General features: G+C 37.3%; 1 protein-coding gene across 1 annotated transcript in view; it reads left to right on the top strand.

The window, feature by feature from the left end:
- LOC128213540 (HEAT repeat-containing protein 1-like) overlaps window positions 1-14036 on the top strand; it is a 33207-nt gene that overhangs the window by 4446 nt on the left and 14725 nt on the right. The window contains exons 3-21 of the mRNA XM_052919331.1: window positions 81-297; window positions 757-901; window positions 1169-1270; window positions 1536-1790; window positions 2869-2960; window positions 3163-3423; window positions 4917-5024; window positions 5286-5505; window positions 5948-6040; window positions 6605-6884; window positions 7194-7312; window positions 7591-7755; window positions 8008-8167; window positions 8561-8724; window positions 11096-11282; window positions 11591-11772; window positions 12155-12406; window positions 13202-13438; window positions 13599-13727. Of these exons, the coding sequence (XP_052775291.1) occupies window positions 81-297; window positions 757-901; window positions 1169-1270; window positions 1536-1790; window positions 2869-2960; window positions 3163-3423; window positions 4917-5024; window positions 5286-5505; window positions 5948-6040; window positions 6605-6884; window positions 7194-7312; window positions 7591-7755; window positions 8008-8167; window positions 8561-8724; window positions 11096-11282; window positions 11591-11772; window positions 12155-12406; window positions 13202-13438; window positions 13599-13727 (3368 nt within the window). The remainder of the gene's footprint in view (window positions 1-80; window positions 298-756; window positions 902-1168; window positions 1271-1535; window positions 1791-2868; window positions 2961-3162; window positions 3424-4916; window positions 5025-5285; window positions 5506-5947; window positions 6041-6604; window positions 6885-7193; window positions 7313-7590; window positions 7756-8007; window positions 8168-8560; window positions 8725-11095; window positions 11283-11590; window positions 11773-12154; window positions 12407-13201; window positions 13439-13598; window positions 13728-14036) is intronic.

Raw genomic sequence — 14036 nt, 5'->3', positions numbered from 1 at the left:
CATGTATGTGTCATGTAGTTTATACTACACCAGTTACTCATTTACACTGAGTACTTATTTTGATACTGAACTATTTACAGGTATTAATGGACTTGAGGAGCTTGAGACAATTGACTCATCCTTTGTGGAGTTTGAGGTGAGTTTGTTTGGAGACTCCTCTCTGACATTTGAGCGGACGGTGCAGACGAAGGATGTCAACGAGAAGCTGGACCTGGCCATCCGCAGATTCCTCATCAAGATGTCCCCCTTCTGTCTCCTGAAACCGGCACATAAAGCGCTTGAGTGGCTTATTCACAGGTATACATGATTGGTCAAGACACTGGTCCATAAAACCATCTTCAAAACATTAGATATTTCCGGAAATCGGTGTTTTAAAAGCAAAGAGTCATTCCTAGAGGTTTGTCCTCCGAGAGGTATGTCCTCAAGTTATTGATGGGAAGTTATGTGCTATAATTAACTACATTCTGATTAGTAAACTTCCTTTCCAAAACTTAGCACGAAAAAAGCAGCATGATATCTGATGGTTTAAGACAGATAATTTTTGCCATACCTGAATTTATCATTCCGTTTGATGAACCTGGTCATATTGGTAAATGGTAACTTTGCATAAAGGTAGCATGACTTAAAAGAAATGTTTAAGTTTTGTAAACCAGTTGTGCGTAATTGTATTACATACATATGTGTACTGGCATTTTTAATTACGTTTTCACTATTATTTTAACAACTTTTACAGTGGCACATTAACGTTTGTTGCAGATTTCACATCCACTTTTACAACACTGATGAACTGTTGATGTGTTTCCTTCCCTATCATGAGAGTAAAATATTCGCCCGTGTCCTCCAACTGATCAAGTTTAACGCTAAGATTACTTCCAAGTGGGACTTGCTGGAACCTTTACAGGTGAAAATAAATATGTAGCTTATGTGATCTTCCCTTGGTGTTTATATTAAGATATCTAGAATTTGTGCATATAATAATATACCCGTTACATTTTATGATGGTTTATCTCCCATCTTAGGGATTGGACAGATTTTGAGGAGTTTAAGAACAAAACAATATTATTTTCAAAAAGAAAAGCTACTTTCCAATTCAGCATTGTTTATATCTTGCCTTGTATTAAAAAAATACTAGGAAATGCATTATGCAATTGTTTTGTTTGTTTAACAGAAAGCTGGTGTGCACCTGTCCCGGCAGACCCTGGTCAACCACTGTCGGACTGACCCAGCCTTCATGTCCTTCATCTGTGACAAAATACCCAAATATGTCAAGGTAGGCGCATATCATGTTTAAATAAAAAAAATACCGCATTTACAGGAACTGATTATGAACCAGAAGGAACATGAACAACATGATGCACTCAATATTGTCATTGCCAAATGTATATATAGGCTACATTTTTCTTATTGATAAAAATTTACCCCCATAATAATTTTGTGTAACTTATTGAAATAATTATTGGTTGATACTCGCATATGATTTTAGAGTCTTTTTGTTTAAAAAGGTACATATACTTTTCCACACAAACAACTTTTAGGTGCTGTCAGAAACAGAGCAGACTCCCAAGTGCCGAGTCCTGTTCTCGTTCTATGCGACAACAATCATTGGTGTCTTAGAAGATGGAGGAGCCTCTGAGGTTCTCCTGTCTGCCCTTCTCCCGCACATCAGTCGGGGCCTCCAATCCCGCCTGGCCGAGTACAAGGCTGCCTCATACATGATCCTAGCCCAGCTTTTCCACACCACACGGCTCAAACCAGGCCTTCTGAAAACTCTCCAGCAGATAGTTGCCAAGGTGGGTCTGCTTTCATTGTTCAAGGTTTAGAATGCACTGAACTAGAATTGAAGGTCCGCTGATTCTTGATATTATACTGCCGAAATGCAATTTACAAGTACAAGGTTGTGGAAGATTTTGTTTGGCAGAACAATATAAATTGAGTGTTTAAATATATTTTTATATATCGTTTATGTCTTGATTCCATTTTCAAGACATTTTTTATGAGCACTGTCCATGTCAATAATCATATATGAATGCAATGTCAGACATCCTAGTTTTTATACCCCCCAAAACAAAGTTTGGGGGGGTATACTGGAATCGGGTTGTCCGTCCGTCTGTCCGTCCGTTTTTTTTTTGTCCGGGATTCATCTTTGTCGTTATTGAACGAATCTTTTTCAAACTTTCAAATATTAATGACCATGATGTAAACCTGTGCCTCCGTGGATTTGGTCAGAATCGCATGATCCTGAGTGGAGTTGTGGCCCCTTAATGAGTTAAATTGGGCAAAATTAGCTTTGTCCGGGATTCATCTTTGTCGTTATTGAACGAATCTTTTTCAAACTTTCAAATATTATTGACCATGATGTAAACCTGTGCCTCCGTGGATTTGGTCAGAATCGCATGATCCTGAGTGGAGTTGTGGCCCCTTAATGAGTTAAATTGGGCAAAATTAGCTTTGTCCAGGATTCTTCTTTGAAGCTATTGAACAAATCTTTTTCAAACTTTCAAATATTAATAGCCATGATGTAAACCTTTGCCTACATGAATCGCATGATCCTGAGTGGAGTTGTGGCCCCTTAATGAGTTAAATTGGGCAAAATTAGCTTTGTCCAGGATTCTTCTTTGAAGCTATTGAACAAATCTTTTTCAAACTTTCAAATATTAATAGCCATGATGTAAACCTTTGCCTACATGAATTTGGTGGGAAATAAATGTATTGCCTTGTGCGTTCTAGTGATACCATAACTAAGGCCAGGGCAAACAACCTAGACAGGGAAGGGGTGGGGGGTATTCGTTAGCCTTTGGCTTACAGTTCTAGTTACATCTTGATTATGTATAATGTGTTAAGGACTCATGCATTTTTGTCTGCTTGCAGAGCCTGGTACCTGAGCTGCTGACAGAAGGTGTGGCCTGCTTGCTGCTCATGTTCCAGACCCAGGATATGGCCTCCATCAATATCACAAAAAAGTAGGGGAAATTTTAAAAGGGTTAATTTTGTCCACTTTTTATTTAAATGTAATTGCTTTAAAAAATGAGTAATGGTGTTCAAGAATTGTGACAGGACTTGCTACATGACATATTTGTCCTAATTGGGTAAATTAAAAACAAAGAATATTAAGCTTAATACTGGGATCCAGTTAAGTTTTGTTTACATGTAATTAAATTCCAGGTCCTTTCGCCATCTGTGTAAGCACTTCAGTGTGGTAGAGGCCATCATCCAGCTGTACGCCCAGTTTGAAGCCCAGAAATTCCTTGTCTCCTTTCTCGACCGCATTATTCCTGCAGCTTTCAAACTTGCTGTCGGCATGGCAACCAGTGGGGAGAGTAGCCAATCTGACTCATCTGTAGGAATGCAGGAATACATGTCAATGTTACACAGACTCCTATCAACTATCACACTTCCAAACGATATTGCTGAAAAGGCTGCTTAGTAAGTTTTCATTAAATATCGTCCTTGAACTGATACTCACCAACTCCTTCTTTTGTTTCACTGGGAACTATGGCGCCAACCCTATCAACGAGCGTATGACTGAATGTCACAAGATCAAGAGTGTCAGTTTTATAACATGAAGGGAGTGTCACAGATAAAATTGAAAGATTTATTGCAAAATCAAATATACATTGCTTTTACTGACCAGTAAAAATATTAGTTTCGGAATAGATATTATAACTACTCTGAAATATCACCTACAATACATGCGTTGACATGATGGCCCAATATTCATACTTTTTTAAATTTTAATGTATATATACATTTTGATATACAGTTGAAACCCGTTGGCTTGGACTTCCAAGGACCGGAAAAAATACCTTGAGCCTCAGAAAATTCGAGGCAAGCGGGATTTTTACATTCAGTAGAAACAAAATGGGTCCTTTACATCTAGTTTGAGCCAACAAGGAAATCAAGCTAAACAAGTTCATGCCAACGGGGTTCGACTGTATAAAATTAAAAATGATATATTTTGCATGTGACATTTAGTATTTATATAAGTAGGATTAAAACAATTATCAAGTACTGTCGAAAATAGAGGTGTTTGTGATTGAGGTTGCAGATAATTGATTTCCTCATCTCACAATTGATTATGGATGTATGGTATGGTTGTATTTTCTGAAATTTAGCAAAAAAAGGTAGAACAATAGTATAAATGATTTTCTATTCTGTTGAACACCTGAAGCAAAAATTTCTTCCAAATAACAGAAATGTGGCATGTATATTTTCTTTGATGTTCATTCATTGTTAATTACACTTACTAACATTTAAATGAAGCTTGTTCATTTTTTGACCAATTACAATAAAATTTGAAATATAAACCCGTTGTGAAGCATATTCCAAAATGTTAGCAATAAATTTTATTTATTTATTTAAACGAATGAGTTCTGAGTGGATTTCACATTTGAGTGTATTTCACGTGAAATCCACTGGATTCCTGTATCACCCCGCACCGTGTAATTAAAGATACATAATGTAGGTCATGTTTCAAGAAGGAATCCCAGTAGCTTTTTAAATTTTCTTTAAAGGGAAGACTTAACGAAAACAGGTGTAGTGTCATTTTAATTATAATATGTGATAGTTGACATATTATATCAATTGATAATTTGTCGTTTTAAACGGTCGCTAGACTGGTCAAATAAAATAAAATAATTTGAAAATATACTTTAGAGAGAAATATATGAAAAACATCGTAAGAACAGCAAATTTATTGGGTGGGCGAATAATTGGCATAGTAGGATGCTTATTTTGGCGAATTTATAGGGGTACTTTGCACGTGGGAATATTCAGAATCCCTTGCTCATGTAAAAACTAATACCGCAGTTTTTGCTGTCTGTGTGAAAAGTTTTACTGCAATAGCTATCTTGTGTCAAATTTAACATAGAAAAAACAGTGTTGGGGTCGCTAACCAGTACATTTTCTGAACATTCCAGTAAGTTCCTGTGTGTGTATATTGAGCATGGTCATAAGTACACGGAAGAGAGCGTGGATGACCGCATCAAGGAGAGCCTGCAGGGCATTGTCAGGCAGCTCGAGGGAAAGTAAGGCACTCTTATTTTGTGATCTTGAGTTTATCTGCTGTTAAGAGACAAGTTTTGATTTTTATATGGGATTAGTGATTAAAAGTCATAATACTTATTTTGAGGATTGTTAAGTTAATATTACCTAATAATGATTTAGAATCTTTTATTTGAATATGGTAAATGTAAAAATTCACTTTTCAGAAAACATTCAAAATTTCAAGACACATGTGAAATCATTTTTCAAAAAGGTAGTTAAACCCTGCATTCAAACACTTACAGGCATTCAGCAGCTGTGGACAAAGCTGTGTCACGGCGACTGTCAGAGTGTGGTAACCAAAGTGACCGTGACCTTGTGCAGGAGTTCCTAAACCTGTATGTGCTGTCCGTACCCCACCAGCTCATTGCGGACTCGGAGACGAGCCTCGTACTCTCACTCAACCACCGCCTAGCCTCAGTCAGGGAGAAGGCTGTCCAAACACTGATTGACAGCAGGGATGAGGTAAAAAAGAACAGATGTACAGCTGTTTGTTTCACATTCTTTTGAGCGAAGGTTTTGCTAATCATTTTTTTCATTCAAAGCTTTCCAAATTATCTAAAATGTGTCGTACCTGATCTTCCTTTATATAGCGAAACAGGTTTGGGTTTAGTTAAGCATTGAAAAAGCCCAATAAAAACCATCTTTTTACACAAAAAATAAGAATGTTAGATTTATATGATAATTTCTACATTGTCAATTGCAGTTCCAACTTAATACATTCAATGAAATTTAGGGTTTTAACTTTGATAAAAAGTAGTGGTTAATGTTTTTTGAAATTTTGAAGAATGATTGACTTGAAGTTTTATAAGCATTTTCTGTATAAACTGTTAGGCTGATGACCTTGTATGGGTTCAGGTTAACAATGCCAACATTTATAACCTAATTTTGTTCAACTTTTATCCAGTTGGAAGATGCAAGTTTTCTAAGGGACAGCCTACAAATGCGTCTGCAGGATGATGACTATAATGTTGTGTCGGCTGCACTCTCTGTAGCAAAGGTAAAATCATTCTTTTCACATAATTAGACATTTTTGTATTTGTCTACTTTTGCGGCTTGTATATATGGAGGATATTTGTAGTTTCAGTGAAAGATCACAATTTATTTCACAAAAAAAAAATGATCACAAAAAGCAATATTGTCACTAGTGATGCATCCACGAGTGAAAATATCATTATCTGTGGTCTCAAGTGAAATAAAATTTAATCTTAACTCATTTTCATGTTTCTTAATATTTATTGTATTGGCGTTACCGGTAATTGGAAAATGCTTTTGATTCATTAAGTTGTGATGTCATTTTAGTGATGTCACTTCAACCCAACATAATGATTGCTATATTACATTTATTACAACACTCAAACAGAAGTGTTTAAGATCAGTAAACATAACAGCTGTGAAAATAACGGGATAATTCGCTGAAAAGCATAAAAGAAACATGTTTCACCATTGTGCCTTCAGTAACTAGTTATATAGTGACCTTTGACACTGAAGTTTCTTTTTTATTTCCAAAAAGTATTAGAGCCATAAGCATACAGACTTCAAATTTAGCCATTTACCTTTGAAGGAGCTATGGGATGTTCTAGAAGATGATCAGAACACCTTATACCTGTTGAAGAACATTGTCTCTAAAGGCATTGAAGAGGAAGCCTGGGAAAAGCCCTCAAAACAGGCCCTGAAGATACTGACCCATTTCTCCAGAAGTGACCTTCACCTTCAAGTTTTTGCAAGCCTGGTCCCCTGCCTGTTCATGGTGAAGGAATCCAAGTTTAACCTTGATCTTATTAAAGATGTCATGACGTCACCTCTGGTAGTGAAGAACACTATGCTGAAAAGTGTTGGTACAGGTAAGGTATAAGGAGGGAGTATTTTCCTATAAAAAAGAGTATTCAATTCTTATTCTTTCTAATGCATTTGAAATATTTCTCATAAAGTTGATCATTTCATTCATACAATTTCTACTATATTTAAACGTTTAACATTGTTTGAATATTGGATCAATGAGCAATGAAAATCTACATTTTGTACAGGGCTTTTTGTATCATCAAATGTTAGGAATTCTATGCATACATTTATGTAGAACAAGAAATGCCTTCTCCCAACGCATTGTAAAAAAAAAAGGACCAACAAAATTAACACACAAGTTATGCTTCCAGAGTGGAAGGTGCACAACAAGGTAGTTTCCAGTGGCAAGTCTGGTGTGGTCAACCAGGTGGTAGGTCAGTGTCTGGCCGTAGGGCTACATAGACTGGGCACGGACATGCAGTGGAAATTGGTAGGTAGAAAGGCTAGAATTCTAGCTTTGATACATGATTCAAAACCATTAAAATACAGTCATTATTTGATGTTTTGGTTTTACTGTTGATGTGTCATGTTTTATCTAATAAGGTAATAACTTGTATTCATCCAAAATGATAAACTAGTCTAGAATGTCAATATGAGTTATAATCCCACTGAAAGATAAAATAGTTCAATTAGATGTATGGCTATACCCATTTTCTATAGTTGACAAATGCTTCATTATGTTTTCATCTTGATTGCTTATGTTTTTAGCTAGAGGGTTGGTGGGACTGGTCACGTGACATACAGGATGTGAGGAGAGCGTGTCTTGTCCTGGTTGTCCTTGACAACCTCATCACTGTAGTAACTGAGCCCAAACTGAGGCTTGATTTCTGCCACTGGCAAGCCAGACTAGTGGATACACTTGTCAAGGAAAAGGTCGGCTTCATGACCATTAGTATAGCGCACATGTAGCTGTTATATTGATGCTTTTAGAAATCAACAACCTAAACTAATATTCTGGAATTTGAATGTAATTCAAACAATTTATATAAACAATGTAAATCACAGACTGTCACTGTTGAAAGGATCTGTAATCAAACAGGACCTAAATGTATGGTACAGAAGTATGTCAAAACATATTTTGATTTCATGTATATAGTATAAAATGAGCCTCTATCTCCCCTCCAGCGTGTGGCCTGTTCACTGTGCAGCTGGACACTGGTCAAAAACCCATGGAGTGATGTGATCAACAAGACCCAGCTGGACACGCAGGTGCCCGAGGGATACATCCTCAAGGCTCTGTATGGAGTGGTCATGGCACTGGTGGTACCAGATAAGCTGACACAGGGTTGGTACATTGTGATGATGGGGATTTCTTTCATTGTAAAAGTTTTCTATGTATTTTATCTTCAGAAATCGTTAGGCCAGTCATTATTTATCAGATACCTGCACAAATATGAGACAATTGGCTCTTTAGTCAGATATGGAAACTTAGTCAATACAATGGACGATTAGGGACTCGCATGTATGTCATGTCCCTTAAAAATAAAATAAATTTAGTCAATACTCATTGGTTTAAACATATCTTATTCAACATATGTATCAAACATCAGAGTACAACTTAATATGTTATACAATTATGTATATAGTTTATTGAAATAGATTAAAACAAACGCAGAGCTTATGATGTTTCCCTCTTATTGAAGAAGCTGCAACTTGCACAAGTCATTTTGCCCTGCAGATTCTGGCTGTTGGCAGTACAGCGGTGACGGTGAGGAGGTGACTGTGTTCCTGCAGGTGTGCGTCCGACTGTACAGCCTCCTTCTTGAGAGTGCCACAAACCCTGGAGAGGACAGGCCCCACTCCATCTCTGTCTTCCAACAACTCCTTGTTACACTCAACACTGTAATAAATCTGTCGTACCTTTTTATTAGGGATGGAAACCGGATACCAAATCGGTATCCGGATATTTGATCAAGTATTCGAATACTATCCGGATAATCGTATCAAATTATTTTCATAATAAGTAAATTTCCTATTATATGTCAACCACCTTCTGTTATTTGACATAATTGTCAACTTAATTTATAATTCGTCATATGGCAATTTCACTTTTTCATTCATTCTTTCTCATTCTTAATAATTTATAATTTTATAATCAAAGTTAAACAACTCATTTTCATCATAAAACTCATGATGAATACCACATAAACACCTCGCGAATTTGATAGTCACTTCGGCCGAGGTGGTTGCTTGGTTACTGCCACGTGCTTTCGAGTTTGTTTTTTATCAGCAGGTTTCAAGTTAAATGACGCTTTGATTATTTGATAGTCGATTTTAATTTTATTTCATTACATTGTTTGATTTAATGCAATACCTACAATTTCTGCGGTGTTTTGTAATGAAGGATATAATTGCGGAAAAGATAAGAAGACAAAAATCTTTTTGTATTTATTGTCCAGATAGCAATAATTTCTTTATGCATATTCATCAAAAATACGATTGGTCATTAATAGCTTTGATTGCACAACCCTTATCTTGTGATTGGACGATCAATTCCTACAGATTAATGATCAATCGGTTTAATATCAACTAGTGCCAGTTAGTGTCAATTAAGCACAACTGAGATCATAAAACAACACTTGTCATTGTAAACAAGGTCATAGAACTTCACAGGGTGCTGCGCAAGGACACAATATTCACGCCTTGTGCAAACACCCAATTAGCAGACGATTTGTGACACATACCCGCTTCGCGACAGACACTGTTGATCACCTGAAATATTTCATCTGAAAAGTTTTTTAACAATTGCTATGTCTCTGCTAAGCTATTTCATTGAAATTTTAATTCTTACGAATATTCGAATACCCATTTTGGTATCCGAATACTTGCATGATATCCAGATATGGCTGTGTAAAGCTTTCAAAAAGTAGTGTTATTATAAGGTTGTGCTTTTTATACGCCCGAAGGGTCGTATTATGTTATGGCCTCCATTGTCTGTCTGTCCGTCCGTCTGTCCGTCCGTTAGCAATTCCGTGTCCTGGCCATAACTTGGTAACTAATAAAGCGATTTTCAAATAACTTTATACAAATCATCACTACATTAAAAGGATGTGTCGCGCGCAATTTCCAGGTCCATACCTCAAAGACTAGAATCACCATGGGGGTGCGTTAGCAAATCCGTGTCCGGGCCACAACTTGGTCACTAATAAAGTCATTTTCAAATAACTTTATACAAAGCATCATTACATTAAAAGGATGTGTCGCGCGCAATTTTTCAGGTCCATACCTCAAACACTAGAATCACCATGGGGGGGGGGACGTTAGCAATTCCATGTCCAGGCCATAACTGGGTTACTACTAAAGCAATTTTCAAATAACTTTATACAAATCATCTCTACATTAAAAGGATTTGTCAAGCATGCTTTCCAGGTCCGTACCTCAAAGGCTAATTTCACTGGGGGGCGTTAGCAATTCTGTGTCCGGGCCATAACTTGGTAACTAATAAAGCGATATTCAAATAACTTTATACAAATCATCACTACATTAAAAGGATGTGTCGCGCGCAATTTCCAGGTCCATACCTCAAAGACTAGAATCACCATGGGGGTGTGTTAGCAAATCCGTGTCCGGGCCACAACTTGGTCACTAATAAAGTCATTTTCAAATAACTTTATACAAAGCATCATTACATTAAAAGGATGTGTCGCGCGCAATTTCCAGTCCATACCTCAAACACTAGAATCACCATGGGGGGGGGGGGGACGTTAGCAATTCCATGTCCAGGCCATAACTGGGTTACTACTAAAGCAATTTTCAAATAACTTTATACAAATCATCTCTACATTAAAAGGATTTGTCAAGCATGCTTTCCAGGGGCGTACCTCAAAGGCTAATTTCACTGGGGGGCGTTAGCAATTCCGTGTCCAGGCCACAACTTTGTGTTACTACTAATAAAGGAATTTTTAGAAAACGTGTCCTAGCCACAACTTTGTAACCAATAAAGCAATTTTTAGATAACTTTATACAAATTATTGCTACATTAAAAGGATGTGTTGTGAACACTTTCCAAGTCGTGCTACTTTTAAACTTAGTAAGCAGTATACTAGCATAACCTAAATGTTTATTAAAGACCTCAAGCCGAATCTTCTTCGGGCGTATAATGCTCCATTTCGCGGTGCTCTTGTTTTACCTTGCAACAGAAATTTGATGAAGGTATATCTATGATTTTATGGTGGTCTACATTTTTATGTTCATGTTTGTTCTTTTCTTTCAGACTTGTTTCTCTGACATAGAGCAGCAGTTTCAAATGTTAGGTCTGATGTGGACCCAGCATGCCAACAACCGCGCCACTGAACTTGGATTGACCTTGACCCTGCAAGCACGGGCTCTTTGTATGGGCCTCAACTTGTTCAACAGCGCCAAACTTGCAGCCGCTAGGACTATTGTACAATCCCCCACTGGTATGGCAGGGTATCAACTATGTGTTGAGAAAGATTTTGTTTGAAATATCAGATAAAATTGTTGTGTATATATTTTAAATTTCTTGATGAATATTTGCTGAAGGAAGAATCAATTGCTTCCTAGTTTCATACCATTAAAGAAAGTTGCAAGTGTAATTGTAAGATTGATTCATGCATAAAGCCATATAGTAAGTTTGAAATGTGTACATTGTTATGCTTAACAAAATGTGTATTACACTTGTAAATGTTTGTACATAAACTTGCAAGGACTTTCTATCATTGTTTTTTCTTGTGTGTTTTTTTACCAGTAATGTTGGACCTTCTGGTGGTGTTGACCAGTGTCCACACCCCGATCAGGAGACAGGGTCTGGCCATCGCTCACCAGCTACTAACCACGGCCAAAACACACAACACTGTGTTTGCTCCTTTCCTGAAAAGATTGGTGAAATATGAGGGGGAAATACTGGCTGATAAAGACTACGTACGCCTGGTAAGCTATGATTTAGTTAATGATATATTAATTGTACAATACATTGGTTTACCACTGTAGCCAAATTAAAAATGTTACAGTGCTTACTTCTGGAAGCAAATGTGTGATGTACATGTAGATTCTTTACATCTGTTAAAAGTTGCATGTTGCATGTTTTTTTAATAAAACCTAGATTTTTCAATTCAAACTCTGAGAATTATTACAAGGTGTTGGTTTATCACACCAGTAGTCATCAATAATGAATAATTTTTGAACATGAAATTATTATTGTTGATTTGACACATGTGCATTCGATATATTCTTTAAATGTATGGATTAAGTATAAGAACATGTATATAGCCTTAAATAAATGTATATCAGATCTTCATTCTTCTACCTTCAGGTCATGCACAGCCTGTTCAAGCACACTGATCTGATGAAGAAAGATGGCACTGCAGCCAGCCCTAGAAAGGGTCGCCAGTCCCTGAGGAAAACTAGGTCCAAACCTGATGGCACCATGCCTGAAGACCTGGCTGCGGGGGAGACTGATCGACAGTGGTCCCTGGCAGCCTTCCTGGCTATAATAGCTAGAGAGGCTACACCCCCATACCAGCAGGCTGTCCTGTTGCAGGTCTTCTCCAGGCTCAATAACAAAGTACCGTTTAAAGAGCTTTATTTTACAAAAGAGAACAATTTTTTATGTTCCCACCTTGGGGGTGGGGGGGGGGGGGGTATAGATTTTCCCTTGTCCTATGTCCATCCATGATTCAGACACCCAGTGGAGTCACAAAATCTGTCCATTAGGAAAAATTCAAAATTAAAGAAAATCAGTAGTATCATGGTGAATAATGCTTCAAGGACTTGCTTTTCACAATTTTGAAATGTAAATGATGCAGTTGGAAGATTTATTTCTGTCTGAAATTTGCAGTCTGTCTGTTAAACTTTACTGGGGCTGAGTTAATGTTTCCATAAGTATTATGCAAACTTGTGTCATTCCAAACTCCAAAACTATATTTGACCTAAAGTCTTGAAAATGTTGAGATAATGAAGTTATGCAGCTGGGTTTCATTTGCAGCAGCACACTGTAAGGGGAGCGTTATGGCCCTTCAATTACCCAAAATTGGCATTTTCAAACTACTACCAAACCATATTTGTTTGAAAGTATGGGTGACCGAATAAATTTCTATGGATAGACAATCATTTTGGTTGGTAATAAATTCGAACTGGTGTGACCATTTCCAGTGTCACGTGGCACGTGAGGCAAGTGGGGGTCTATGGACACAAGTCTTGTTCTATAATGGAATGACATTGTCAAATAGGAAAATTTGAAAAAAAAATACTGTAGAATTCTGAGATCACCTTATTCATTTAAGTTTGATCTTTTCCATCTACACTTATCTTACAAACTCCTGTAAATTATGTAAACTCAAGAAGAAACATCATTTTTCAGGATGTGTTGGTCAGTTTGATGGACCTGATGACGAGACTTCTAGATCAGGATAAACTACTGACCTCAGTACAGACGGAGTGTCTAGGTCTGCTTCTGGAGAGGTTCACACCTGAAACTGTTGACTGCCTCGCTCCTGGGACGCAGGGGCTGCAACTCTTCCTAAAAGCTCTCAAAAGGTCTGGGTTGGAGACAGAGATGGGCAGTGTGGGAGCCCCTCAGCTGGTTGCAATTAACCAGGTAGGTTTTATAGTCCTTTGTTTGAATGAATAGTGCATCAGAGGCTGGAGACCCTTTAGGACTATGACAATTGAAAACTTTAAATTGTCAATTGTTTTTTTTTCACCTGCCATAGCAGATGGAAAATATAATCTAAAAGATACATCTGTTTTTCCTATAGATAACAAAGGATCTGTATGCTGCCCTAATGGACGAGAGCCAGTGTGAGATATTGAGCACATTGTTTGACATCTGTGTAGACTCAAAACAGCTAGATGTCGCTACACACATTCGCAGGGGCATTAAACATGTGAGTCAACTTGGTATTTTCTGTTCGGTATATTTTTGTCTACTCCCATGCTATGCAAGGCCAAAGTCACCGTTCAAGTTCAAATGATTGAGCCGTAGATTTTGTGTCCAACTCCTTATTTTCTAAACCTGTCAAAGGATTTTCATGAAACTGATTTTCGCCACATCAAGGCGATAATCAAAACGCACATTCAATATGCGCAATCTTAAGTTCAAGGTTACAGTTCAAGGTCAATGATTTGAGACATAGATTTGATGTTTTCACAGTAACTTCATAACTGGTGGAAGGATTTTCATAAAATGTGGGTCA

This window comes from Mya arenaria, chromosome 13, assembly GCF_026914265.1.
Source record: "Mya arenaria isolate MELC-2E11 chromosome 13, ASM2691426v1".
In the NCBI taxonomy this organism is placed as follows: domain Eukaryota; kingdom Metazoa; phylum Mollusca; class Bivalvia; order Myida; family Myidae; genus Mya; species Mya arenaria.
The sequence above is the reverse complement of the archived record's forward strand: the minus strand, read 5'-3'. Positions and strand labels throughout refer to the sequence as shown.